General features: G+C 41.2%; 3 protein-coding genes across 4 annotated transcripts; 1 reads left to right on the top strand and 2 right to left on the bottom strand.

Annotated features, from left to right (window-relative positions):
* Positions 1-689: 689 nt before the first annotated feature.
* Positions 690-3,364, bottom strand: zgc:103759 (U8 snoRNA-decapping enzyme). 2 transcript variants are annotated; one of them, XM_058084807.1, is made up of 5 exons: positions 3,226-3,300; positions 3,015-3,146; positions 2,850-2,890; positions 1,786-2,023; positions 690-1,715 (listed from the first exon to the last, which is right to left on the bottom strand). In XM_058084807.1, the coding sequence occupies exons 1-5, from the start codon at positions 3,253-3,255 to the stop codon at positions 1,470-1,472; spliced, it is 687 nt and encodes a 228-aa protein (XP_057940790.1). In that variant the 5' UTR covers positions 3,256-3,300; the 3' UTR covers positions 690-1,469. The 2 variants fall into 2 exon arrangements, with proteins under 2 accessions (XP_057940790.1, XP_057940791.1); XM_058084808.1 differs by having other exon boundaries at positions 694-1,715; positions 3,275-3,364.
* An 858-nt stretch (positions 3,365-4,222) lies between these two features.
* Positions 4,223-11,973, top strand: gss (glutathione synthetase). Its single transcript, XM_058084340.1, has 13 exons — positions 4,223-4,381; positions 5,213-5,345; positions 5,504-5,649; positions 6,391-6,466; positions 6,748-6,887; positions 7,432-7,548; positions 7,736-7,816; positions 7,891-7,968; positions 8,044-8,113; positions 9,150-9,344; positions 9,549-9,630; positions 10,134-10,323; positions 10,391-11,973. Exons 2-13 carry the CDS (start codon positions 5,214-5,216, stop codon positions 10,512-10,514), a joined length of 1,431 nt encoding a protein of 476 aa, XP_057940323.1. The 5' UTR covers positions 4,223-4,381; position 5,213; the 3' UTR covers positions 10,515-11,973.
* Positions 11,974-21,653: 9,680 nt separating this feature from the next.
* pim1 (Pim-1 proto-oncogene, serine/threonine kinase) lies at positions 21,654-25,021 on the bottom strand. Its single transcript, XM_058084341.1, has 6 exons — positions 24,652-25,021; positions 24,395-24,495; positions 24,225-24,275; positions 23,780-24,146; positions 23,276-23,452; positions 21,654-23,102 (listed from the first exon to the last, which is right to left on the bottom strand). Exons 1-6 carry the CDS (start codon positions 24,722-24,724, stop codon positions 22,885-22,887), a joined length of 987 nt encoding a protein of 328 aa, XP_057940324.1. The 5' UTR covers positions 24,725-25,021; the 3' UTR covers positions 21,654-22,884.
* Positions 25,022-25,293: the final 272 nt, after the last annotated feature.

Raw genomic sequence — 25,293 nt, forward strand, 5'->3', positions numbered from 1 at the left:
AATCAAAAAAATCAAATAACGAACAAGAACCGGAATATATAATATATATTTTTTATATATATATAATTTTCCCACTTTTGGACAGATTTAGTAGAGATACTCAATTGTTTTACACACAATCTACACTGTAAAACCGCTGCTATTAGCCTATTATTATTACTATCATCATTATTATTCTTCTGATTATTATTACTACTACTACTGGTAGTAGTAGGCTAATATTAACCTGCTTATTGGCTTGCTTATTAGCCTGCTTTTGCCCTATTATATGAAATTTGTCAGAGATTTTTTTGGCAAAAAAATCAATAAAATATTTTTAAAAAAAATCTATAAGAAATATCAAATTATTGGGCTTATAAGAACATTTTAGGAGGGCTGAAGCCACCATTAAATTCCACACAATCTACACTGCAAAAACGCTGCTCAAGCTCTGCAACCATTCTGTCAGTCATCAATTATATAATAATCATTATTATATTATTAGTTAGCTTATTATTATTACTATCATTATTTTTCTTCTGATTATTACTACTACTATTATTACTATTACTACTACTAGTATATACTAGTAGTATAGCATAGTAGTATACTAGTAGTAGGCTAATATTAGCCTGCTTATTGGCTTGCTTATTAGCCTGCTTTTGCCCTATTATATGAAATTTGTCAGATTTTTTTTGTAAAAAAATTTTTTTTCATCAAAAAATATATGAAGCCCCCCTAAAATAGGCCTAATGACGCCACTAATCTAATTACTTAATAATTCTATTTAAAACAAAACTTCTTCCCTAGCGCCTTCATTTCACATACAAGCCCAGGAGTTTATGTTTTACTTACAATGTCCGCTCTCATTGAGATGGCTGTGTCTTCCAGCACAAGACAAACATGTTTTTGAGTCTTTGTGGCAAAATATAATAATTCTGGGACATCAACTGCATTTATACAAAAAAAACTGTATTTACATTAAAAAATAAACAGAATTTATGTACATTCAAGGGATTTTTTTTTGACACATCCTTTAGGACTTACCCGAGGGGAGTAGTTTTAAGAGCTTATGTCTGGGGATGTGAGTGGTCTTCACAGTCTTGAATGGGTTCCAAAGTGTTCTGACCACACTGGAGAACCATTTAGTTATGTAGACTCCTCGCCATCCCGGATGAGACTGATAACCGTCGTGTCGTCTGCAACCTTTAGGAGTTTCAGAGAAGAGTCCCCTGAGGTGCAGTCATTAGTAAAGAGGGTGAAGAGCAGTGGGGAGAGAACACACCCTTGGGGGACACCGTTCCACTGACAGGTGGAACTGCATTACTTTAACATTGTAGCTGCAAAAATTGGGACCAGCTAGTTCAACTTCCTGTTTATAAATAAATAAATAACAACCTCATTAATTAAAACAACCTCATTCATGTACTTTCACAGGAAAATGTATTTTATCGTTTTACATTTCTACACCCGTCTTGAGTAACCATGATTTAAGACTGGTCCCTCTCGGCCTCCGTCAGTGCGAGCATCGCCTGCAGGTCCGCAGCACTGCACGCGTGTATCTTCAACGAGTGCTTGAGGGCTTTGCGTAGGTCCTCAGGGGCGACGAGGTTGAGACGCAGCAAAGTGTCCACCAGCTGGAAACGAGCATTCCCAATGAATGCGTGCGACAGAAATAATGAGAGGCCTCCCCCGCCCTTTGTGGTGTATAGCGGAACCCGGACCATGCCCAGAACCTTGAGAAAACGTAATAGGTAATACAGCAACATAAGATTAGCTGCAATTAGTCACACACACATATAGTACCTCTTGCCCGTGATCTGTTGCCGTGGCTGCAGACGCTTTCTCCACCTCCCTTATCTGCTCCTCCTCCAGCTTCTTCACGTAGAAGTGAGTGATGAGACGTGGTGACGAGGGGGAGGTACCGGGGGCATGCCGAGCATCCATATGATCGTCTTCTGATATGGCGATAGCTACACCCACCTCCTCCTCTAATTCCCTGCAAAGCCCGGCCTCCAGGCTTTCTTGTGATTGGTTTACAAAACTGAATAAGGAGTGAGAAACGAAAAGGGTTAAAGGTTATAATATATCAGTATGAGCTGCCATGTGTTTAAATCTAAATGGAAAGCAGATTGATGTGTTTAATATAATTGTTTTTTTTTTACTTATCCTCCAAAAGAGTGAGATTGAAAGAGTGAAAATTCTTGAAGGCGGCGGCACGGTGGACGAGTGGTTAGCATGCAGACCTCACAGCTAGGAGACCAGGGTTCAATTCCCACCCTCGGCCATCTCTGTGTGGAGTTTGCATGTTCTCCCCGTGCTTGTGTGGGTTTACTACGGGTACTCCAATTCCAAAAACATGCTAGGTTAATTACTAGCAAATTGTCCATAGGTATGAATGTGAGTGTGAATGGTTGTTTGTCTATATGTGCCCTGTGATTGGCTGGCGACCAGTCCAGGGTGTAACCCGCCTCTTGCCCGAAGACAGCTGGGATAGGCTCCAGCACCCGCGCGGTAGAAAACCCTCGTGAGGAAAAGCGGTAGAAAATGAATGAATGAATGAATTCTTGAAGGCATCACCGCAAATCACATTTGGCTGAATGCTAATGAAAGAGTCTGCCTGTGACCATAACAGGATTTATATTTTAATGTGACATGACACACCTTGTAGAGCATGCCAGGCAGAGTTTATCTTTGCAGCGTGTTTGTGGTGGCAACGTGTGAATGCTTACTCTGTGCCGTCAAGGTTTATATCATTTGACAGGGGTTGTGTATGTGTGTGTGTGTTTGTGTTCTGGAGGAAGGGTGGAAAAAAAGGACTCTTCAGCACATGATGGAATAAAACAAAATCAGCACTGGAAGACACTTACCCGCCAGGGAAACCCAGCAGACCGTCAAAGCGCATCTGCATCTGTGGGTTGTGACAGGACAGGACACACACACACACACACCTTAAAGGCATGCACCTGTAGTGCATTATTGCTAATATGTTCAGCACTCATGCATAGCCATACATTACATGTGTTTTCCCTCACCAGTATAATATGCCTGATGGGAATTCTCCCAAAAAGCTGACTTTTGGTGTCAGCGTAGAGCATCACATGACACGCGTGTCTGCAACCTGAGCACGCCAACGCCTCGGCCCTTGACAGCTGTCCATTCGCCATCTACAAAAAAGTACACAAGTAATAATGTAACATAATACGACCCACTTGACTACGGTTTAGTGCTCCTTTTGCCATGTACAAGCACTGAGACGTCTTTCATTGCATCCATACGCCCCGTCTGTTATCACCTTAGCCATGCTTGGTTGAATTCAAGTTGTGCAAAGACTAAAAAAAAACCCAGGAAGTGTTTAGCAAGGCTTTAGTTCCCTCTGGTGGTGTGGAGTGGAATCGGCCATTTCATCGTTAGAACTGTATATTTAAACAAATTAAAATAAATACATAAAAAATAAGCTTGTATATTTTCATGGAAACTGTCTTTAGAATTAATTTCAAAAGTAAACAAAGAAAACTAAACGGAAATATGTGGGAATATGCCTAATACCTAATAATATTCTTAACAGTAAATACAACAAATTGGACTGTGGTTATATTATTTTTAAAAGTTTTCGTATTTTTGATTAGTGTTGAATTTGATTGAAGGCTCAACAAAAAAAAGTAAAAAATAATGTTAATCTCTTAGGTTTTAGGTAAAATAAGTAATACAAATATATTATGAGTGTTAAACCAGAATTAATTTTAAAAATATTTACTAGCGGTGTAAGGGGTGTGTTAGCATGTTACATTTTGACATTTAAAAAAGGAAAACCAATGGTGAATGAGCTGCGCCCAGTAACATAAGGGATTTAGAGCGGGCGATGATTGGCTGAATAAATCACATGAGTCCCTCTGAGCCAATAGCAAGAAATAGAAACTGCTGACATTCGATAAACAGACAGTATAGCTCAATATTACTTCCGTAGTACACCAAGAACGGGCTTGGCCGCCATGTTAGTCAGCTGTATGCGGATACAATGCCAAATTTGTCATTTTCCAAGTTTCCTAAAAACAAAGACAGGTATGTGTCACAAAAAAGTTATACACTTGCAAGTGATATACTTGCAACTTCATTTCATACACAGTACACTAGTGTCCACGGTTGTATGTTTCTCAATAGGAGACTACATTGTAAACTGCTGTGTGTCTAGCCCCGCCCAGCTTGCCTGCTTACCAATATGGTGGACTTATCGCGCTATTAGGTACGACAGCTCTATTATATGCATTTTCGGTTAAACACGCAATCTCACTGAGTAGTTGTCTTTGGCTTGGTCGCCCAGAAATTTGGATCGGCATGTATTATATAAACATTCATTGTCTAGTCTCACAGCAACACATCACGTCGTACTCTCTCCTAAAAGGTAATGTCCTAATCGTTTGTCACACACAAACTGTAATAAATAAATTGTAGTTTTAAAAAAGCTTCAACTATACGAAATGACATACGCTAGGAAGAATGTACACGCGCATGCTTAAACGGTCGTGTTAAACGGTTAGCATGTTGGCTAATTTATAGAGTCGTGACAAATGCAGTTTTTCTTTACTTAACAGTAAAACTTTATTTGGGAGCTGATTGATGATTACAATACTTTGTATATTGTGCTTTGTATCACTATAACAATTAGATTTTTCTTGTGTTTTGTCGGCCAAATCGGCACACATTTTGCTAAGGTGTTTTGGTTCAACCGGCTTCCGTGTTTATCTGGCTCCCAGTCCAGCTATGACAGCTTGGTCAACTCACCCCATGAAGCCAGAAAACATGCATCAGGATTCAATACAAGTTTGGAATAATTAACACTTCAGCTAAATATGTCACAAAAGATCAATTCATTGAGTCAATAAAGTTTCAACCAGATTAAGTAGCATCCATTATACACAGTGCATGTTCTATTACTAGTTAGCACTGCGTTTATAAAGCATTAAAGATACAATAAAAAGAGACAACTATAAAAAATCAAGGTTAAAAACTTAAGCCAATCACACCACTAGTCATTTAGTTAAGTAAATGAGAAAAAAAATCTGCAAGGGAATACTGAGAATGCTGCTCAGGCAACCCAGACCTGGATAAGTGGAGGAAAATGACATGGAATTTAGTTGGGTGTGGCTTAAGCACAGGAATTTACAGTATATTTACTAGCATTTGAATTTTCCATTAATTTCTTATCTTTTTAAATATATTTGAAATGTATTAGAATGGCCCAGGGGATACCAAAGGACTTACTGATGAACACAGCTTTCATTAATGAATTGGTGGAAGTGGCTAAAGATGCAGCGCTTGTGCACGGTGTCCTCATGAGGGTTAAAGAATCCCCCAATTCATCAGAGGTGAGAATTTCCCTTCATTTTAACAACTTGAAAACATATATATAAATGACACTTTGCAGGACCTAATGCAACAATTATAAAGTAGAACTGCCTTTTTAAAAGTAGTTGGGTCATGTATTAGAATATAACCTTCTAAAGCATTCCACTTTGTATTCTAGTTGGTGACGTATGCTCCCTTCACCCTCTTCCCCACGCCGGTGCCCAAAGCTGTTTTCCTCCAAGCCAAGGCGGTGCAAATTCACTACAACACACTGGTGGATAAGATCAGCCAGGATTCTGACTTCCTACAAGATGCTCTGGCCTGGTGTGCTGCAATGTTGAAATTAGGATTGGGCAATATGGACTTTAGTATATATATCAGGATATTTTTGGGAAGTATCATGATATGACGATATAAAATGATATAAAATTTAAATTCAGTCTTGTATCATAGCATACAAACCTAAAGGCATATCATGGCAGCGTTTATTGCCATTTTAACCTGTTATTTGAACCTATCATTTATACTGGTCTTTTTCTTATCATTGGAAGAATCTATACCAGTATATAAAAAATAACCCCCAAATCCTAGTTGACACTTATTTTTCAAATACTATACAGACCTAATCAAAATCTTAACATCTCTTGAAAAATTGCTAGAATATGCATTTTTGCACATTTGGACCTCAATGAGATTTATTTCCCTTTTGTGTGCATTTATGGAAACTCAAACGGTGGAGCTACTACATTGTTCTGGTTTGGAGAGTTTTTTTTATAATGTTTTGAGTGATGGTCTTAAACCAGTGGTGGGCAAACCATGACCCGGGGGCCACATCCGACCCGCCAAAGTGCAAAGTGCTCCTGAAAAAAGGGACACAAGAACATATAGCAGGTTGCATGACACTTTTACAGATACAATAATTCCAGTTGGACTGTTAGAATTATATGTGTAAAATATATAGCCTGGCCCCCCGTCAAAAAATGCAAATTTTTCAACTGGTGTTAAGGTTTTTTTCAAATGTATAATATATGTATAATATGATTATTAATATACAATATGTTTTAGTACCATTGCTGTGGATGATTTCACCGCAAGGCTGTTCAAGGTCCACCAACAGATCCTTCAGGAAGGAAGGTCGCAGGTAAAAGAGTACACTTGTGTGTGTGTGTGTGTTAACAGTAGCTGATAACAGTACCAAGAATGGATTCTCCCATGCCACAAACAGTCGCTTGAGGTATGCTAAAGCACGTGCTGTGGACTGATGAAACTAAAATGGAGTTATTTGGACATGTTATACATGGCGGATGAAGAACACATTTCAAGATATCGATAATATAATACAATACAGACACCCCCTCAAATGAAGTACTGGTACTCAAATGCCGTCTCTTCACTAGTGTCTCTCTCTCTCTTTTTCTTCAGTCGATCGTGTTGGGTCTGAATCGATCTGACTACATGCTGGACCAGAGGGAGGATGGCTCCATGTCTCTGAAACAGATTGAGATCAACACAATCTCTGCCAGTTTCGGGGGCCTTGCCTCACACACGCCTGATGTGCACCGGTATGACATAACATAACATTCATTCCTTTTCACTCATGGGACCTCGGCATAACTTAGTTCAGTCAACAAATCAAATCAAATGATTTTTTTTCAACACTTCAAGCATTACCTCACCTGGAAAAAAAAGCCTTCAAAATAATGGCAAAATTAAACCGTATGTTAACCAAGCTACAGTGATATTATTGTCGCAGCTAATGTGAAAAACGATATTTATCTGGCCACGTCTGTTTCACTCACAACGCCTCAAGCAGCGTTGACAACGGGACAGTCGGACTACTGGGTTTCAGACTCAAGACTCAACAAGATTCTGCTTGCTGTGAGCATTTTTTTACCTGGGGACTGGATTCTTGGATTCTTGTGCTGGAAGACACAGCCATCCCAAAGACGGCAATAAGTCAAATAGTATTGACTGGGAAACAAGAACATATGAACAGCTAGGAATAGACAACCGATGTGTAAAGTATTAGCCCACATGTTTTTGTTTGTACATCACTAGATGGACTGTGGATATATAAATCCACATGTTTTTTTTTCTGCTACAAAGACACATCCTGAAGGTGGCTGGACGACTAGAGGAGAGCCAACGTGTCTTAGACAACAAGCCTGCGGTGGGTCTGGCTCATGGTATCGCTAAGGCCTGGGAGCTCTATGGATCAGATCGGTAAACACCCTTAAACTTTATTAAATGTCACCTCATTGCCAATTAACTGCTGTAATATATACATTTGTTTAGTTTGATTTAATATTTGTCTCAAAAGTTACACTTTAATATTATTATGAAGCTCAGTGCTGAACGCTTCCATGTGTTTGTAGACCATACTTGATTGCAGCATCTGTTTTCATTGCAGAGCAGTTGTCATGTTCTTGGTGGAGGCGACGCAGCGGAACATTCTGGATCAACGATTTATCGAGAACGAATTATGGAAAAGGTAACTTTTACATGAGAATAGACACCAAGCATCTTTCTTTTGATTCAAATCTTACTGCTTTTGATGCCTTATAGGAATATAACCACTATAAGGAAACGTTTTGAAGAGGTCTCCAAATCTGGAAAACTTGATGAGAAGAAGAGATTGTTTGTGTAAGTCTCGTCTGACAATGAAGGGTGTTGACTGCTGTTTTTTTAATGCAAATATCTGAAATACCTTGTTTTCAGTGATGGTCAGGAGGTGGCAGTGGTGTACTTCAGGCATGGATACATGCCTCAAAACTACACATCTGAACAGGTAGTCAATTACTGTGGAACAGCACACACAATTCTAAAAGAGTCACCAGCACGTAGATGCTTTGTTTGGGCATGTTTGGCCGTATGTAAACCAAGGCATAGTTGTAGCAATATTTATTATGTTCATTTTTTAGCCCTTTGTATTGAGTTGTGGACTCCTATAGAGCAGCTACACACAATAACCAATGCAGAAAGCTTTCTAGATTTTCCAGAATCTGCACCTGTATGTAAACCAAGGCATAGTTGTAGCAATATTTATTATGCTCTATTTTGGCCCTTTGTATTGAGTTGTGGACTCCTATAGAGCAGCTACACACAATAACCAGCGCAGAAAGCTTTCTAGATTTTCCAGAATCTGCACCTGTATGTAAACCAAGGCATAGTTGTCGCAATATTTATTATGCTCATTTTTTTGGCCATTTGTATTGAGTTGTGGACTCCAATAGAGCAGCTACACACAATAACCCATGCAGAAAGCTTTCTAGATTTTCCAGAATCTGCACCTGGCCCCGCTAGTTTCCTTGGATTTTTTGATGGATTCCACCCCTGGCCTGCTTCCAGGCACGCCCACTCCGCTGTGATTGGACACACTCCCAAGCGTTCCCAAAGACTTCCCAACTACTGCCGAACCCCACTTTGCAAATTTGTCGTATGGGAGTTGATAATAAATGAATAAAGGCGTACAATTTTATTAAATTAAAGTACAAAAAAACTACAAACCACAAAAAAAGCAATCATTTATAGATAGATAGACTTCCTTTATTGTCATTGCACAAAAACACAGCAGTGAAATTGCCAACGAAATGTCTTTGCCTGGCCCCAGTATAATACCAGAGACAAAAGAAGATTAATAATAATAATAATATGGAGAGTAAATAGATGACACCAAATATGAACAACATAATGTACAGCGTAAACCATAAATTAATTAATAAAGAGCGAGGACGTGATGTAGCGATGGGATGACTGTAATATTACTACGTCCTGTTTACTGACCCACTTGTCGTTTACCATCTTCTTCTTTTTCTCATGGGTAGACTTGGGAGGCTCGCCTGATGATGGAGCGTTCCCTGGCCGTCAAGTGTCCGGATATCAGCACCCACCTGGCTGGAACAAAGAAGGTCCAACAGGTGCTTGCCAAACCCGGAGTTCTGGAACGGTTCTTCCCCGATCAGCCCCAAGTGGTGGAGCAACTCAGGGCTACCTTCGCAGGCCTCTACACTCTCGACATGGTGAGTAATCATATTTTGCAGGGGTTTCCGCTTTCCTCCCACATTCCAAAGACGTGCAGGCGAGGTTAGTTGCTGATTTTTATTGTTCATGCTGCAAACGAATTTCCAAGGAAGCTTGACTCCACAGCTATGGAATGTTCAAGGAAGTACACTAATGTCATTGTTACATAATGATGACAAGTTCTTTCACTTCTTATGTTAAAGGGATCAGACGGTGACAAAACGGTCGAGATGGCGATGGCGACACCAGAACGTTTTGTCCTGAAACCTCAGAGAGAAGGAGGAGGTACGGTCAAATGTGTTCCAGTGTTAAAGGTTTTGGTTTTGTAGTTCATTCCAATTTTCTTATTTGCTATCTCTGGTTCTGTGGGCGGCGCGGCGGTCGAGTGGTTAGCGTGCAGACTTCACAGCTAGGAGTCCAGGGTTCAATTCCACCCTCGGCCATCTCTGTCTGGAGTTTGCATGTTCTCCCCCGCAGGTTTTCTCCGGGTACTCCGGTTTCCTCCCACATTCCAAAAACATGCTAGGTTAATTGGCGACTCCAAATTGTCCATGGGTATGAATGTGAGTGTGAATGGTTGTTTGTCTATATGTGCCCTGTGATTGTCGACCAGTCCAGGGTGTACCCCGCCTCTCGTCTGAAGACAGCTGGGATAGGCTCCAGCACCCCCGCGACCCTTGTGAGGAAAAAGCGGTAGAAAATGAATGAATTATATCTCTGGTTCCCTTCTTCTGTGGCATCACAAAAAAAACCTCACTGTTTTGCTTCTGCTCCTCCCCCTTTTCAAGGGAACAACATTTATGGAGAAGAGATCTGCGAGGTGCTGGCCAGAGTGAAGGACAGTTCTGAGAGAATGGCCTACATTCTAATGGACAAGATCCAGCCTAGACCTATACAGAACTACCTGCTAAGAAGAAACGCCCCCCTCAAAATCAGCAACTGTCTCAGTGAATTGGGCTTCTATGGAGTCTATGTGAGGTAAGCGGTAGAAACGTTCTCCGTTCAAAGAAAAAGACTACAAAAATGACTCCTTATGTCCATACAGGCAGGGTCAAAACATGGTGATGAATGACTGTGTCGGCCATCTGCTCAGGACCAAGAGTTCAGAACACTCAGATGGTGGCGTAAATGCAGGAGTGGCTGTGTTGGACAACCCTCTGCTTTTCTGAGAAGGTCCATCCATAACAGTCTGTGCTTTAACAACAACAAAACACAGTGGCAGTCCCTGTCCTGTCACCGCACTACCTCATTCAAATCCACCTTCAACAAGATTGATGTCAATATTAGCAACATCACCACAAGGCTCGTCATTCCAAAAGAGCTTTTTTTTTTACTTTGTAATGCAGAAAAAATATTTTAAATGCAAATTATGGAACCGTTTTCTCTCATTATAATAGCATCATGCATTCCCAAAAGCACATTTTTAAGGTCATGCCACAGCACCTCAATAGGATTCAGATCAAGACCTTTACCAGGCCACTCCATGTCTTCATTTTGTTTTTCTTCAGCAATTCAGAGGTGGACCTGCTGGTGTGTTTTGAATCATTGTCCTGCTGCAGAACCCAAGGTGGTTTCAGCTAGGATATCAAATATTCTAGCAATCGATAACTCTAGTGGAATTTTGGTCCATTAATTGGGGAAAAACGTATTTTTGCTTGGTTAAAGAGCAATAATAAATTTACAAGAAAAAATTAAACAATTTCACTAAATAACAAGCAATTAATTGGTTTAATTTGTTAGATAATCAAGTGTTTTATTTCTTAAATGGACATTGTGCAATATGATATATACATTGCAATTTGACAACAGTTCTGCAGCAATAATAAATTAATAAACATGTAAATGGACAAAAAAAAAGACATTTCCGCAATATAGTTCATGGCGTTTTACCAACTATAGCGCCTCTTAAATGCCACTAGCAGAGATTTTGATTATGCAAATGCAACATTTAGGAAGTATTCTAATTTGCTTTTAAAATAAGGCATTTTAAATGACTTAAATATATATACATATATAATTACTGAACTCTCTTAATGGCTTGAGAATAGGTTAGCTACATAGGCTAACTTTAGTCTTACCTTGTCTATTATATTGTACAGTATATCCATAGAAATGTTGACATTATTGAGTTCAACTTTTTGTAATAATGATTTCCATCAAATATAGTAAGACCACACGATGTCTTTAGTGGGACCTTTCACTGAATACAACAGCTTTTCCACGTTACTAGGAATACTGTATCTCCACCAAGTAATACTCTTATGTTAGTGCATCATTTATGAATTAAGCTTAAAAACTGTAGTGATGCCATCTTCACTTGAAATACGTGCCTTAATCGGAAAGTGCAGCAGTGTGTGAAAACTGCACGAAGTAAAAGCTTTTCCCCCATAAGAACACTTTAAATTGTCTTGTTCAATTGCAGCAAGATGCTTTCACTTGCCAACTGCCTTTAAAGAAACTGAATACCAACTAAAGTCGTTTTATGTGTGTGTTTCATGTATTTGTTAGTTAGAGATGCTGAACCTGCAAAGACAAGGTCGGTCTTTTGACTTTTAGAGTTGATTTATAATTTTAAGTGTTGGGATTTGGCTGCTTCATTAAAGAAAATATTAAAATTAAATGTTTATAGTGTTATGAAGCCTGATTTTCAACGTTATTTGGTCGTGTGAAAGAGTCAGAAGCAGAATCTCTAAGTAACCATTTAACACAGGCTATTTATCAGTGTCCTGTGTATATTTATTTATTATTTAGTATATTTAATTATTATTATTATTTGTCTTAGTAAGTCTGTTAGCATTATACAAAATGCAATACAGAATGTTAATAGACTTTTCCAACACAATCAGGGGAGCAATTTCTTAAATCAATGTACATTATACACTTTTATATATGGAATATATAAAATAATTAAAAAATATATTAAAAAAATATTTCCGCCACTGAAAAAAAATATCGCAATTACGGGATAAAAAGTCGACATTTTGAGATAATAAAGGCGAAATTATGAGATACCAACTGCGCATGTGCCGCAGGTGCCGTCTTTTTCACAGTCGTCTTCGTCACTTGGCCAAATGGCTAGACAGTTGTGAACAGCCACATCACTTTTTATTATTTCGATGCCTCAAAATTCTTTCCAATGTGCGTTTTCTTAGTACAATTCCATGTGAATTTTACCAGTAAATTAAGTATTTAATCACTTGTAAAGCCACACTTAAAGTACTCCTCAATGTACTCACAATCCATGTCTGAACAGGAGAGAAGAGCTGCTGCTGTGACTCTTTTACAAAGGTATCTCATTATTATGACTTTCTATCTCATAATTTCGACTTTGTATCTCAAAATATCAACGTTTTATCTCGTTATTTCGACTTTTTATCTCGTTATTTCGAATTACAACATTGTTTCCACTAGTTTTAATGACCCACAGTTGCTAACAGTTTTGGGTGTAGTGTCACAGATTCTCCACTAGGTGTCAGTAAAAGCAAATGTATATATAGTATATGTATTTTTGCATTCAACAAAACTGCAACTCGTGCAATGAAAACTCCACAAAGCAATTCCTGTTGCTTGTGTTTCATATTGCCACATTTTCAAATGATTTTATTACTATTTCCTAGGGATTTGCATTGCTATTTTTGTTTGAAATTACTGCCAATGAAATTTATTGACAGGCTCATAATTGCTCTGCAAAACACTTGCTAGAAACTGTGTTTTTTGGGGTTTTTTCACTCAATAATGGTGACAAATTCCAGGGTGTGTCTATTTTTATGAGGGTGAATGTATCTGCAGCAGATCATCTCAAACAGAAAACACAAATCCATGTGTTTTTTTTTTCTGCCCAACAACAAAAAAAGACCTGTTGTGTCTTTGTCCCCTCAAGCTGTAGTCACGGGGTCAGTCCAAGGCTAAGCTACTCGTGTCCATCCCATTTTTCTACATGACAAATGCCAGTGTTCCATTGAGGCTACATCTCACCTCCTCTTTTAATTGACCTGTGAAAAGATGCCAGCAGTCAAAACGAGTACAAGTGGGGCAGGAATCTTACAGTGGGTTGATGATGTCAGGTCAGCCGTGCACCCAATTCTCTCCCTGTTATTCTGTTGTCGTCCCTTTAGCTGCACAACTGGCGTCCAGCAATTGTACAGTAATAAGCCTGTTACACAAGCATTGGGTTGGCCCCCTTTTAGCCACTGACCTTCTTCTCTCAAGTGTGACTGTGTGCTTGTTTTTCTACCTTTGTGTTGCCTAATTCTAGATTTTGGGAAAAATATTGAAAACTACTGTTCCCCTAATAGACCGTGTTCTTGTCTTTCTATGTTTGTGCTGCCAAGTTCTTGACACTTTATTGTAGGGACCTTGTTATTTTTAGGGTCAACATAGTTAAAGGCTAGGATGAGCTCCTTTCACTGTCTGCCACCAACTCAGCTTTATTGTGGAGACCCATTTTCTTTTTGGGGACATAAGCCCCTTGAGACCGTGTGTATGTGTGTGTGTCACAGCGACATAGTACAGGGGAAGAGAAGCAGGATGTGAGCCAGAACAGGATGGAAGTGGGTCATAGTCACCCTGCTCTCTCTTTTTGTTTTGTTTTTTTTACTTCTTCCTAAGGTAGGAAGTAAAGACGTCAGCAAGATTTAGTTGACTGTGTGTGTGTGTGTGTGTGTGTGTGTCCAAATGAGAATGTTCAGCTTCTTTTGCATGACATTCACTGCCACTTCCTTTTCATATCCACCGCATCTTCTTGGTTTCATTCCCAAATATTTCCAGCTCAAATGACACGGCGGACGAGTGGTTAGCGCACAGACATCACAGCTACGAGATCCGAGTTCAATTCCATCCTAGGCGATCTCTGTGTGGAGTTTGCATGTTCTCCCCGTGCATGCGTGGGTTTTCTCCCGGTACTCCGGTTTCCTCCCACATTCCAAAAACATGCTAGGTTAATTGGCCACTCCAATTGTCCATGTGAGTGTGAATGGTTGTTTGTCTATATGTGCCCTGTGATTGGCTGGCCACCAGTCCAGGGTGTACCCTGAAAAAAAGAAAATTAATGAATGAATGAAAGTGTAAAAGTGGCTCTAGGGGTGCTATTTCATGTCTGGGAGGCTCTAATGATGTTAAAAAGCATACTTAGAAGGTCATAAACAGGGTGTTGGAAATATTCCATTCATAAATAAGAAATCTACTAATCACGGTCGGGTCTGGAACCAATTTACCGTGATATACAAGGGATTACCATAATTGACATTCACTTGCAGAATGACCAATCAAAGAGCAGCACAAAACTGCTCTTGTCAAATTAAATGTAGCAATGTTTAAACCCCCAACGTTTGACCACATTAGCATTTCTGACACACATATAACTTTAAAGTGCTGAGCCAAATTGCCTGGAAAGTTGGTACATGCAATTTTGAGCAAGATTGGTTGCAAAAAAACATGGCTGCCAAACATCCTTCCAGGGGAAGGGGCGGGACTTGAGAACTAATTGGCCGTAAGTTATTAACCATTTGTGTAATTATTATAAAACTTGTCATAAGAATCTCTTGTCAAATATTTTCCTGAGACGTCTCGTGTTTCTTTCTCATTAGCTTACAGTGCAGTACACACAACAAAATGGCAGACGCTGTACATATAGCGCTGCAGGCTAATATTTCCACGGTCATCACATGTGAATGAAGGCAAACAGAACTCACATGAGCTTCCTGAAAACAGCATCATAATGTACTGATCAAATCAATAATCAAAGTTGACTTCAATACATGCTTATGGAATTATTACATTGTGTAACATTTGATTTACACGCCACTGTTGTCAGCAGCCGCCTCCGACACTGTGCTGACCTTTTCAGCACATTGGAAATCCCTTGACAACTACGTACATTCCAGTGATAACACACACACACACACAGAACGAATAAAGGTCACATCCTGTTTTTGAACCTATCTGAGTTCACCACTACTATAAACTGCAGACTACATCATTCCTCTCCTATTAATGACCCATTACCAAACAGCCCCGATGGAAAAATCCAGGCAGAACAGTCAGGCAAGGTCAGAAACTCCTGACACGCTCTCACTACTCATTAGTAGTGAAGCCTGAGCTCTTAATAGCATGGACATGGAATTTCATGATTTCCCTGCTGGAGGCTGTTCACAAATTAATCTCATAATGATCCCCGGGGATGTTTATCATATTATGGCTTCAAAGAATTACAGGTGCAGCAAATGCCTCAATAATTGCATGTGCATGCTAAGAGGTGTTGTAAACAGAGTCAACTGTGAGTCGCACCAAGAATGGTGGGATTCATTCATTCATTTTCTACCGCTTTTCCTCACGAGAGTCGCAGGGGGTGCTGGAGCCTATCCCAGCTGTCTTCGGGCGAGAGACGGGGTACACCCTGGACTGGTCCAAAACCTGTTTATGATATTGTAAATACATCTCTTAAAATTATTAGAGCCCTGTAGACATGAAATAGCACCCCTATAGTCACTTTTACACTCCCGTTATTCTTTGTTTACACCACATTGCTAATGTGCAGGCTGATCACTCAAGTCTCAAAGCATGCTAGTGAGCTAGTTAGCCTGGAATTTATTTATTTTAAACTTAAAAAAGGGTTTCAAAGTGGGGAAGAAGGCACTTACCACTTCCTTTTTTTTTCACTCTATCATGTTGTACATGCCATGGCTAACTACATGTGTAATATAATGCCATGTCTCATCAATGTTTTGTGTCATTAATGACGCCCAGTGACCAGAATACGCCATATAACTTGTCTTTTGACTAATAATAGCCAAACCACAGCTGTCATTAATTAATTAATATTTGAAAAAAACACAACCCTGAGGGAATGATGTTTGAACTGCAATGTAGCAGAACAGTTTATTTAGCACCTGTAGAAATGTTACAAATGAAATTTAGCAACAAAATCCATTTTCAATATTTTATATAGTGCCATATAACACAATCCCTCAATTATTTCATTATTAATTCAATGTTAAAAACTGAGAATTTTTGTATTGAGCATAAAAAATTATAAATGTCTAAATAATATATAATAATTTTGCTATTTTAAAAATGCACATCAGACAATGGTTTTCTTGGTACTGAGCTATCAAATCTAACAAATGTGAATGGATTGGTTAGAAAGAATATGACCACGCCCTGGGTTGTAACGCTATAAAAAATATGTTTACTGCACCTGCATCACTTTCAAGTCCCAAAGTTAATCATAAGTCATCTCCTTTATTACTTCCTATAGTGACAAGGTGCCACAACAATGTTTAACATTATCTCCAAACAGACACACATCCTGTCAGCATTAGCAAGCAGAAGCTGCAGTGTTGCCACATCATGGTTCTTTATGGGTCTTTCAGGAATGGGGAAGTGTTTGAGGCAGCATCTTTACGGTAAGCCAGTGGGGGGAGGTGCTAATGGGAAAGTGTGTGGGTGAGTGGGTGTGATGGTGGTGGAGGGTATGACAAATATTTGCTAAGGCAGACAGGAAGCGGGGATTAGAAAGAGCGGCAAAGTGCAAAGGTAGAGTGCTGTAATCGCATTCATCACCAGTAATTGCACATTTGTCGGGTCGCGGCAAGCATGCTCCAAGGCGAAGAATTTTCTCCAAAGGCAGGAAACGTCTTCTTATTCCACAAGGCCATTGTTGCAGAATTTAGTTGTGTTCTTATGTGGAGTGTGACATGGTCAGGTTCTTTATTATGTATTGCAATTAATTGTAAAACCTAACAAGTCACAAATGTAACAACGTAGAATTGGAATTGGATGACAAACTAAAGTGCTTATAGGAACAGAAACAGGAAGTCAGACAGATACACACTGAGCAAAGAACTTCAAAACAACACTATATAAGCACTGGGGATACTCAGATCAACCGTCCACCGAACAGTATTGGTTGATATCAGTGAAAAAGTATCGATATAGGCCGATACAAACAACCATGCGTGGGACCTATAAGTTCTGCACCCTGCAAAACCTGCCTCAAAAATGTCTGTTAGATTGGTGCGGTGTGGTGAGTTTGAGGCTTGCGATGTGATCATTCGTCAGGCAGCAGAATTTGGGCATGAGTACCACCCCAGTACGGATTTGGGAGCATGCAGAGAGACACTATGTATCACTTTTAGTGCAGGAGGAACTTTTGTTGTGTGCGGGTCTGCGTCGGACTCTGCATGATGTGTGCCGTGTGACGAGTGAGCGTTGGTAGCGCGCTTGAAACGGGTTGTTGTGCACACTGACATCACACTGATATTGTAGCTCCTGTCCGGGCACAGAAGAGGGAATCGGCTGCATCTGCGCTTCAGAAGGCAGCGGATGTAGCTGGAGGGACCCAGCAGAGGCCTTTTTCTTAACTGAGAAAAGAACCCCAAAACAACACCATATAAGCACTAGGGATACTCAGATCAACCATCCACCAAACGGTATCGGCTGATATCAGTGAAAAAGAATGGTATCGATATAGGCCGATACGAACAACCATGTGTGGGACCTATAAGTTCTGCACCCTGCAAAATCTGCCTCAAAAATGTCAGTTTGATTGGTGCGGTGTGGTGAGTTTGAGCGTCAGGCAGCAGAATTTGGGCATGAGTACCGCCTCAGTACGGATTTGGGAGCATGCAGAGAGACACTATGTATCCCTTTTAGTGCAGGAGGAACTTTTGTTGTGTGTGGGTCTGCGTCGGACTCTGCATGATGTGTGCCGTGTGACGAGTGAGCGTTGGCAGCGCGCTTGAAACGGGTTGTTGTGTACACTGATATCACACTGATATTGAGAACTACTACAGAAGAGGGAGTTGGCTGCATCTGCGCTTCTACAAAAATTTCCACAAATGAGTACCTCTTGGCTATTTTCCATTTTGTGAAAGTAGTTCTCACAAGAACAATACTGCTATTTGCTAATTTGGGCGGGGCAGTGCCACCTCTAAAATGTTCAATGTGGAGGTGAAGCATGCATAGAGAGCACAAGAACAGAATAACAACCATGTGACTCACAGTGCAATGACACACACATGCTTATTGACAGTGTGACAATCCATGTGTGTGTTCTAACAGCACCAAAATACCCTCCTCAGCCTTCACTCGGCACTGACTGTCAGGGGAGGAAACACTGACCTTTCTCCTTGAAGAACACGACCGTGTGGAGTCAGTCAATTGGAATGCAGCGCTATCCCGGTTGGCGTCTCCTTGAAGCCACGGACGAGTTCTCACCAGTTTTTCCTACCTGTTTTTTTTTCCCACCAGGTGACATCCCTGTTTATTCTTGGTCATGTGTGCATGTTTACGGTGGCTTTCTTTATTGTGGGAGAGATAAAACAGCAAGACGCCCCTCAGGGTAGCATCACTGTTGACTCTCCACTTTGAGACATCACGATGCCGTGATCATGTGGTTCTGGTCGCAGTAACCTTTAACATAAATATTTGAGGTGAAACTCAATAGTCCCACCCAGATTCTTCCAAGTGGACACGTAACCCGAAACAGGTCAACCTGGTTGACCTGGTTGCGAGCCTGCTTGTCGACCTTGTTCGCATTCTGCCGGAAGGGCAGGTACCAAACAACAACAGAAACTGTCAACTGTTACGCTGACTTGTCATCATCAGTTAAACCCAGAATGACTCATATGTTGCATCAAGTTGTGGTACTGGTTACATTGGGATCATCGTTCAGGAAATTACTCCAGAAAGTACTCGTGCTAGAGATATTAATATACATTTACCCAATATAACGTGACTTATTTTAATTTGATGGAAGCTAATAAAAGAGCAAGGTACGTGACATTAAACAAAACCATCAAGAATACCAAACAAAGCCTTTTTTGTGATTATGTCCAATTCTATTCAACCTGGCTTCCTCAACATCCCCATTCCCATAACCTTTCACTTTGCAGAAAGTGCTGCCTCCCCGTCCCGCAGCCTATCAGCAGCTCAGGGAACTAGCTAAAGACAGAGTCAGGGTCACCCCCTGGCTCATACAACATACTCCCACTACCTTGGAAACCCAAAAGGCATCCTCGAGACAAACACTGAGTGGCCACACTCACTTCCTGGAGTCCCACAAGAAACGCTGCCAGGCCTGGGAAAGCTGCTCACAGCTAATGCTGTTAAAGAGGACCTATTATTCTCTTTTCCCACCCTTTGTATTGTGGACTCCTATAGAGCAGCTACACACAATAACACGCATAGAAGACTTTCTAGATCTTCCGGAATCTGAACCTATTCCAGCAGTGTTTTGTTGTATTTCCTGCTTCCCAGCAAAATGGTCTGTCTTAATTTATTCCACTCACAGCCCGCTCGAGGACTTCCGGACAGCTGCCGAACCCCATTTTTGATCATAAATATGCTGAAAATGTGTGGGGTTTTTTTGCGGGACTACTTGTGTTTAAAAAACTTAGGTAGGCCCACTGATTGTGGTGACTAAAGGCCATTAGCAACTCCAGACATCGGTGAGCTTGTAATTTGCATGCATGCAGGTAATACTCTGTTCTGTGTATGCACACTCTATAGTGCTACACAGACAAACACTTTTTTCAATTACTTGCACAAACTAAACACAGTTAGGACACTAAATTGTTGCTTCCACCTTGCTCTTCTGACTCTTAAGTCACATTGGAAAGGCATCGGGTTTCAGCAACAGTTTGGTGAATAGTCCAGCTTTATATTGGCTCATGTTCACTCAGTCGAAGAGAGGGGCGGAGCTGTCAACCCATATCCATAAATTAAAACAAACTGTTGGGGCTGGAAGCATGAATCCAAGGAAATGCAGCTGGAATAGGTGCAGATTCTGGAAGAACTATAAAGCTTTATGTGCTGGTTATTGTGTGAAGCTGCTCTATAGGAGTCCACAACTCAATAGGGTCAAAAAAAATGAGCATAATAAAACGTTTAATCAGGTGATAAACAGCCTATTTCAGTTTAGTGGTTGACTATTGATTCCCATGATCTCACATAGCAGTTTAAGTCATGTGTGTCGGGGAATATCATTATGGAACAGTGTGGGAAAACACCCGATAAAAACAGGATCACTTTGTTTTTCCCAGAACTTCATGAATGTGCCAACCTCCTGCCACCTTCAGACCTCCTTGCTCCTATCGTGTCCAGGCAAGTCCGTCACACGGACCCGCCATTTTTTTCCTTTTCTGAGTCACATAAAAACAAATTCCACATGGGGCTTCGGTTCATGACTGTCAGCTTTTTAATCATTAGAAATTTATATATCAGCTTTCTAATCATTATAGAAATATAATGAAATGCTTGCTGAAATGTGAGATACAGTCCGAAGGTCATTTTAGCTACCATCTTTCTAGGAATGGTGGCAGCATTGCAGCATCTTCACCATCAAGCAGGAAGAGATGAGAAGGTTAGAGGGTGTTTGGGGGGGGGGGGGGGGGTGAGCGATGTTTCCGTCAATATTGCCCAACCACAGTTAACAGTCAGAACAGATGAGTAGCTGATTATGCAACTGAAAGACTGCTTACTACATGACTTACGGGAACGGGATGGAGCCGACCTGCTCTTATTGGCTCCTTTATCATTTTAAATCAAGGTGCCTTTTCTATGAAAGATACTTGCGGTCTATTTCTGTGATGACTCACTTCTTCAGGCGTTTGGAGACACTTGCACACACACACACACACCGAACTGCCATGCATATGCGTTCTGCGAATGAAAAAGGAAATTGATCTCGGAGGCATTCGCAGAAACCACCTGTGATGCATTGCAAGTTTTGTGCAGCGAATGAATTGTAGTGCAACATGCTGTGAAAGAAAGTCTGTTAGATCTAAGCATCACACACTTCATATTTGTCTTGTAATTATTTGCATGACGCTTTGAATTATTGCATTTATAAATTGAACTGCACAATTTAAGTGAATGTAAAAAATGAGATAGATTTAACCTCCATGTAATTTGCTGTTGTGTAAATCTTCGCAGGAGTCCCTTTGGGAGCATGGCGACTGATTCATGTGTTCACTGCCTCGTCTATGGAGGTGAGCAGCTTCACTACCCATTGGTCACCATTGCCACCTAGGATGTCTGAGATTAAGCCAGTAGAGCGTGTGGAGCTTGTTAGTGGGATTAAACTCACAAGGATGCACAGCCGCCATCCCCCTGATTACTTCAGACCTAGGAGCCAATACAACGCGGTGATTAAAGCCTGTACGTGATGTCACAGTGCCAAAACACTCACCAACAAGGCCTGCTATCCAAATCTGCTGTATAAAATGACCTATCCTATGATAATCCATATTAGTCAGAAATTCTGACTAGATAGAGATGTTTTGAAGCAATTACACAAGACTCCAGAGTCATTGCTACAAAAATATTTATTGGACTCGTATAAAAAAATAATTTCTAATTTAACTTACTTACAATTCTAATCTGAACATAAAAACAACAATCCAAGCTGCAACCATGCATCCGATTGACATTTATCTCTCATACACACACACTCTCGTATACACATACACACATACGCACACACACACACGGCAACCAAGGGTTATGATCAGTAGACGTTCACTGTTCAGATACACTAACATGGAAGTGCTTTGGGAAGTTATTTACAGTTATTTACAGAACATACACAAACATACACTTCTGCTCCTTTTTTATATATATAAAAAAAAACAAATAATTCAAGCCATAATAAATATGGTCAAAAAATAACCTTTTTGTCTTTTTTAAATAATGGTGGGCCCTTCAGTGACTGTGGAATGAAATATACGAACAGCCGAAATTCTTCTCATAAATATAATAAATAAGAAAAAAAAGCACATTGTGAGTCACAGCAAAAATAAATACCTTATTATACAATTCATACATTGACATTTTTTTTAAGACCTGTGTGAGGCACTGTTTGAACATTTTTGTTAAGGAGAGCAGAGGATGGCGCATTAAGGGTATGTTTGATTTTGCATTGATGTGTGCGTTTAGGTGTGACGCATGAAGTGAAGAAATAAAGAAAGTATTGTTTGCTTGTAGAAGAAAGGCAGATGTCGTGGCAAAGGAGAGGTAAGTCCAGTGTTTTTGTTATGTTTTGTTTGCACAGGATGCTGTCAGAGCTGCGAGGTTGGTCTGGTTGCCGTAACGATTGGAGTGGTAGTAGTTGTAGTGGTTGTAAAGTAATGGCATAGGCTTTACTGATCTAGGCCCATGAGTGGAAAAAATAAAGCTTTGAGCGTACTAAGAACTGAAAACGTTTTGCATTCACAAATTCAAGTATTTCCAGGTGACCCCCCCCCCCACCCCCACAAAAAAAAATCCCTCCCTCCCCTAACCAACAATCTCACAGAAGGCACTTTTGAGCAACAAATCTGCAGCCCAAATGGGTTACATAACTAGGTGCTGTCCGTGCACGTGTTCTGCTGTTGTATTTAGCAGAGGCTGATCACCCCCCCTGCATTAGAGTCCAGTGGTGGTCTGATGGTGATGTGAAATCAAAACGAGGCACGAAGATGTGTGTTTTTCTTCAGGATGGTGCTTTTCTCCTGCCGTTTTCTAGATAGTCTTTTCCAGTCCGAACTTGTCTGTTAACCATCACCGCGCCATGGCCACAGCAGTGGGTGTAAAGGCCGACGGCTCGTGGCTGATGCTGTGCAACTTGATCTCTGTGCTCGACTTGTCTGTCTGTGGTGTCTGTGGCAACAACGTAGAGGTGGATGTGTTCTGCATCCACGGGTGGTTGATGATGTCCTCAAAGGATGGCCGGTCAGCCGGCCGGAGAGACAGGCACCACTTGATCAATTTCTGGCACTCTGTAAGAAGAGTGCTAATTAATATATTGGGTGCAAAACGTTGCTTACATAACATACATTGCTTTAAATAAACTAAACATTGATTTTCACAGGGCACATATAGACAAACAACCATTCACACTCACATTCATACCTATGGACAATTTGTAATGGAGTGGATGATTGGGTCTTACCGGCAGATATCCGCCTCCGGAAAAGGACCTGCCCTCTGACAATTTCTTCGTCGTGCTCAAACGGGATATCGCCGCACACCATGTCGTACAGTAACACACCCAGGGACCACACCGTAGCCGAGCGCCCGTGATAGCGGTGATATTTGATCCACTCAGGTGGGCAGTAGACTCTTGTGCCTTTAAAAAAAATGAACAAAAATGAAATAATATTAAACACATAATTCAGTGGACATGATTGTGAAAGTGTGCAGCAGGTTCATCCACTGTGTGTTATCTTAGGATCAGGTGCCACGGAGCGTGACAAAGCTTGTGTTTCCGTGTGAGCGGAAGAGGAGCATGTGTGGGCGGGGGGAGCAGCCATGTGACTTTGTTTACAAACTTTGAGTTGTAAAAATTACCATCTTTGGCCATTGGGGGGCGCCAAAGCACACGTGCGATTATTAACTATACGGAGAAAATGTAAACAAATGCAGCAATGCACAAATCTCTGGGGTGACGTCTCACCATCGAAGTCGGTGTATATAGTGTCCTTCAGCAGGGCTCCGGAGCCGAAGTCGATGAGCTTAATTTCCCCGGTTCGGAGGTCGATAAGGATATTCTCGTCCTTGATGTCCCGGTGCACCACGCCGCAGTTGTTGCAGTGACGCACCGCGTCCAGCACCTGGCGGAAAAAGCTGCGTGCAAGCTCCTCCGGCAGAGCCCCCTTCTCCGTGATGAAATCGAACAAGTCCTTGACGTTTTCCGGCCTCTCCATGACAATGATGAAGCTTTCTGCTCGCTCGAACCAGTCCAGGATCTTAATGACGCCGCGGAAGCCTGTAGCGACCTTCTTTAACAGCACTATCTCCATCGGGACCTTGGAGCCATTAGGCTGAAAGATACACGCGTGACCACGTCAGTTAATAGTGGAACAAAATAAAAATACAAATGAGCTTCGAACATTACGCACCAGCTCTCCCCACTCGGAGATCCGATCCTTCGCGACATGTTTGACAGCCACCTGATCGGAGCAAAGAGGTGGAAACCACGTTAAAAAAACACAGCACGATAACACAAAAATCACATTTAAAACAACAAACAACACAAAAATGAAAAGTAAAGCGTTATGTGAGTACTAACCGGAGCTCCGTCGGACGTCCTCGTACCGGAGTAGACGGTGCCAAAGCCACCGCTGCCCAGAACCGCCCCAACCTGGTAGAGCTTCTCGAATGGCTCCTTCACTGCACACACAAACCCACACACCCCCTTCATGATTAGAACACAGCCACAAAAGCGGTGCTTTCTATGTTAAAACACTGCTATTAATGGTGAATGAAGGTCGCCTTTGAGTACTGCCGCCATTACTGCCTCCCATCAAGAAAAGAAGGGCGTCTAACCTGGATGAACTTGGAGCTTCGCCGGCATGTCGGCGGAGATGTGAGCCAGGGAGTTAAGCTTGGAAAGCAGCATTCCTTTAATGTATAACTTTAAAAATATATATTTTTATATATTGGCTTTTAGTTATAATCCAGTTGGCGCGGTTCTCCTGTGTGTCGTATCCACGTCGCAGGAACCAAAATGCCGTAAATATCCTTTCATCCGGATAGAGTGGGAACAAAAACCCCGCTTTTATCCAAGATGAGGACAAATAGAGGTAAAAATGTCGTCCCGCTCCACGTTGTTTTGTAAACAAATGTGTACAAGTCGACGGTATAAACAAACGGTGCCCCACTAAGCCCAACGCCGGCTTTGGTAACAAGAAGCTGGTGGGGGGGAGGACGGTTATAAAGTGGTAGTAAGAAGGGTGTTTCCGCCCCCGCCCATTGTCGGCCCCTTTCCGCTGTCTCCGCCAATCAGAGAGCGAATCCGCGGTCCAAACTCATGTCAATCAGCGGCGTGAAAATAGAGTGAACTCCATAACCTGCCCAGCCAGACACAGACGTGGCGGGAATCGGAGCGCGCCAAAATGGTGTGTGTGTGAGGGCGGGGGTGGAGGGAGGCATTTTGAATTAGGAGTTATGCGCTCACATTTAGGGGGA

The sequence above is a fragment of the Doryrhamphus excisus genome, chromosome 10, assembly GCF_030265055.1.
Source record: "Doryrhamphus excisus isolate RoL2022-K1 chromosome 10, RoL_Dexc_1.0, whole genome shotgun sequence".
Lineage (NCBI taxonomy): Eukaryota > Metazoa > Chordata > Actinopteri > Syngnathiformes > Syngnathidae > Doryrhamphus > Doryrhamphus excisus.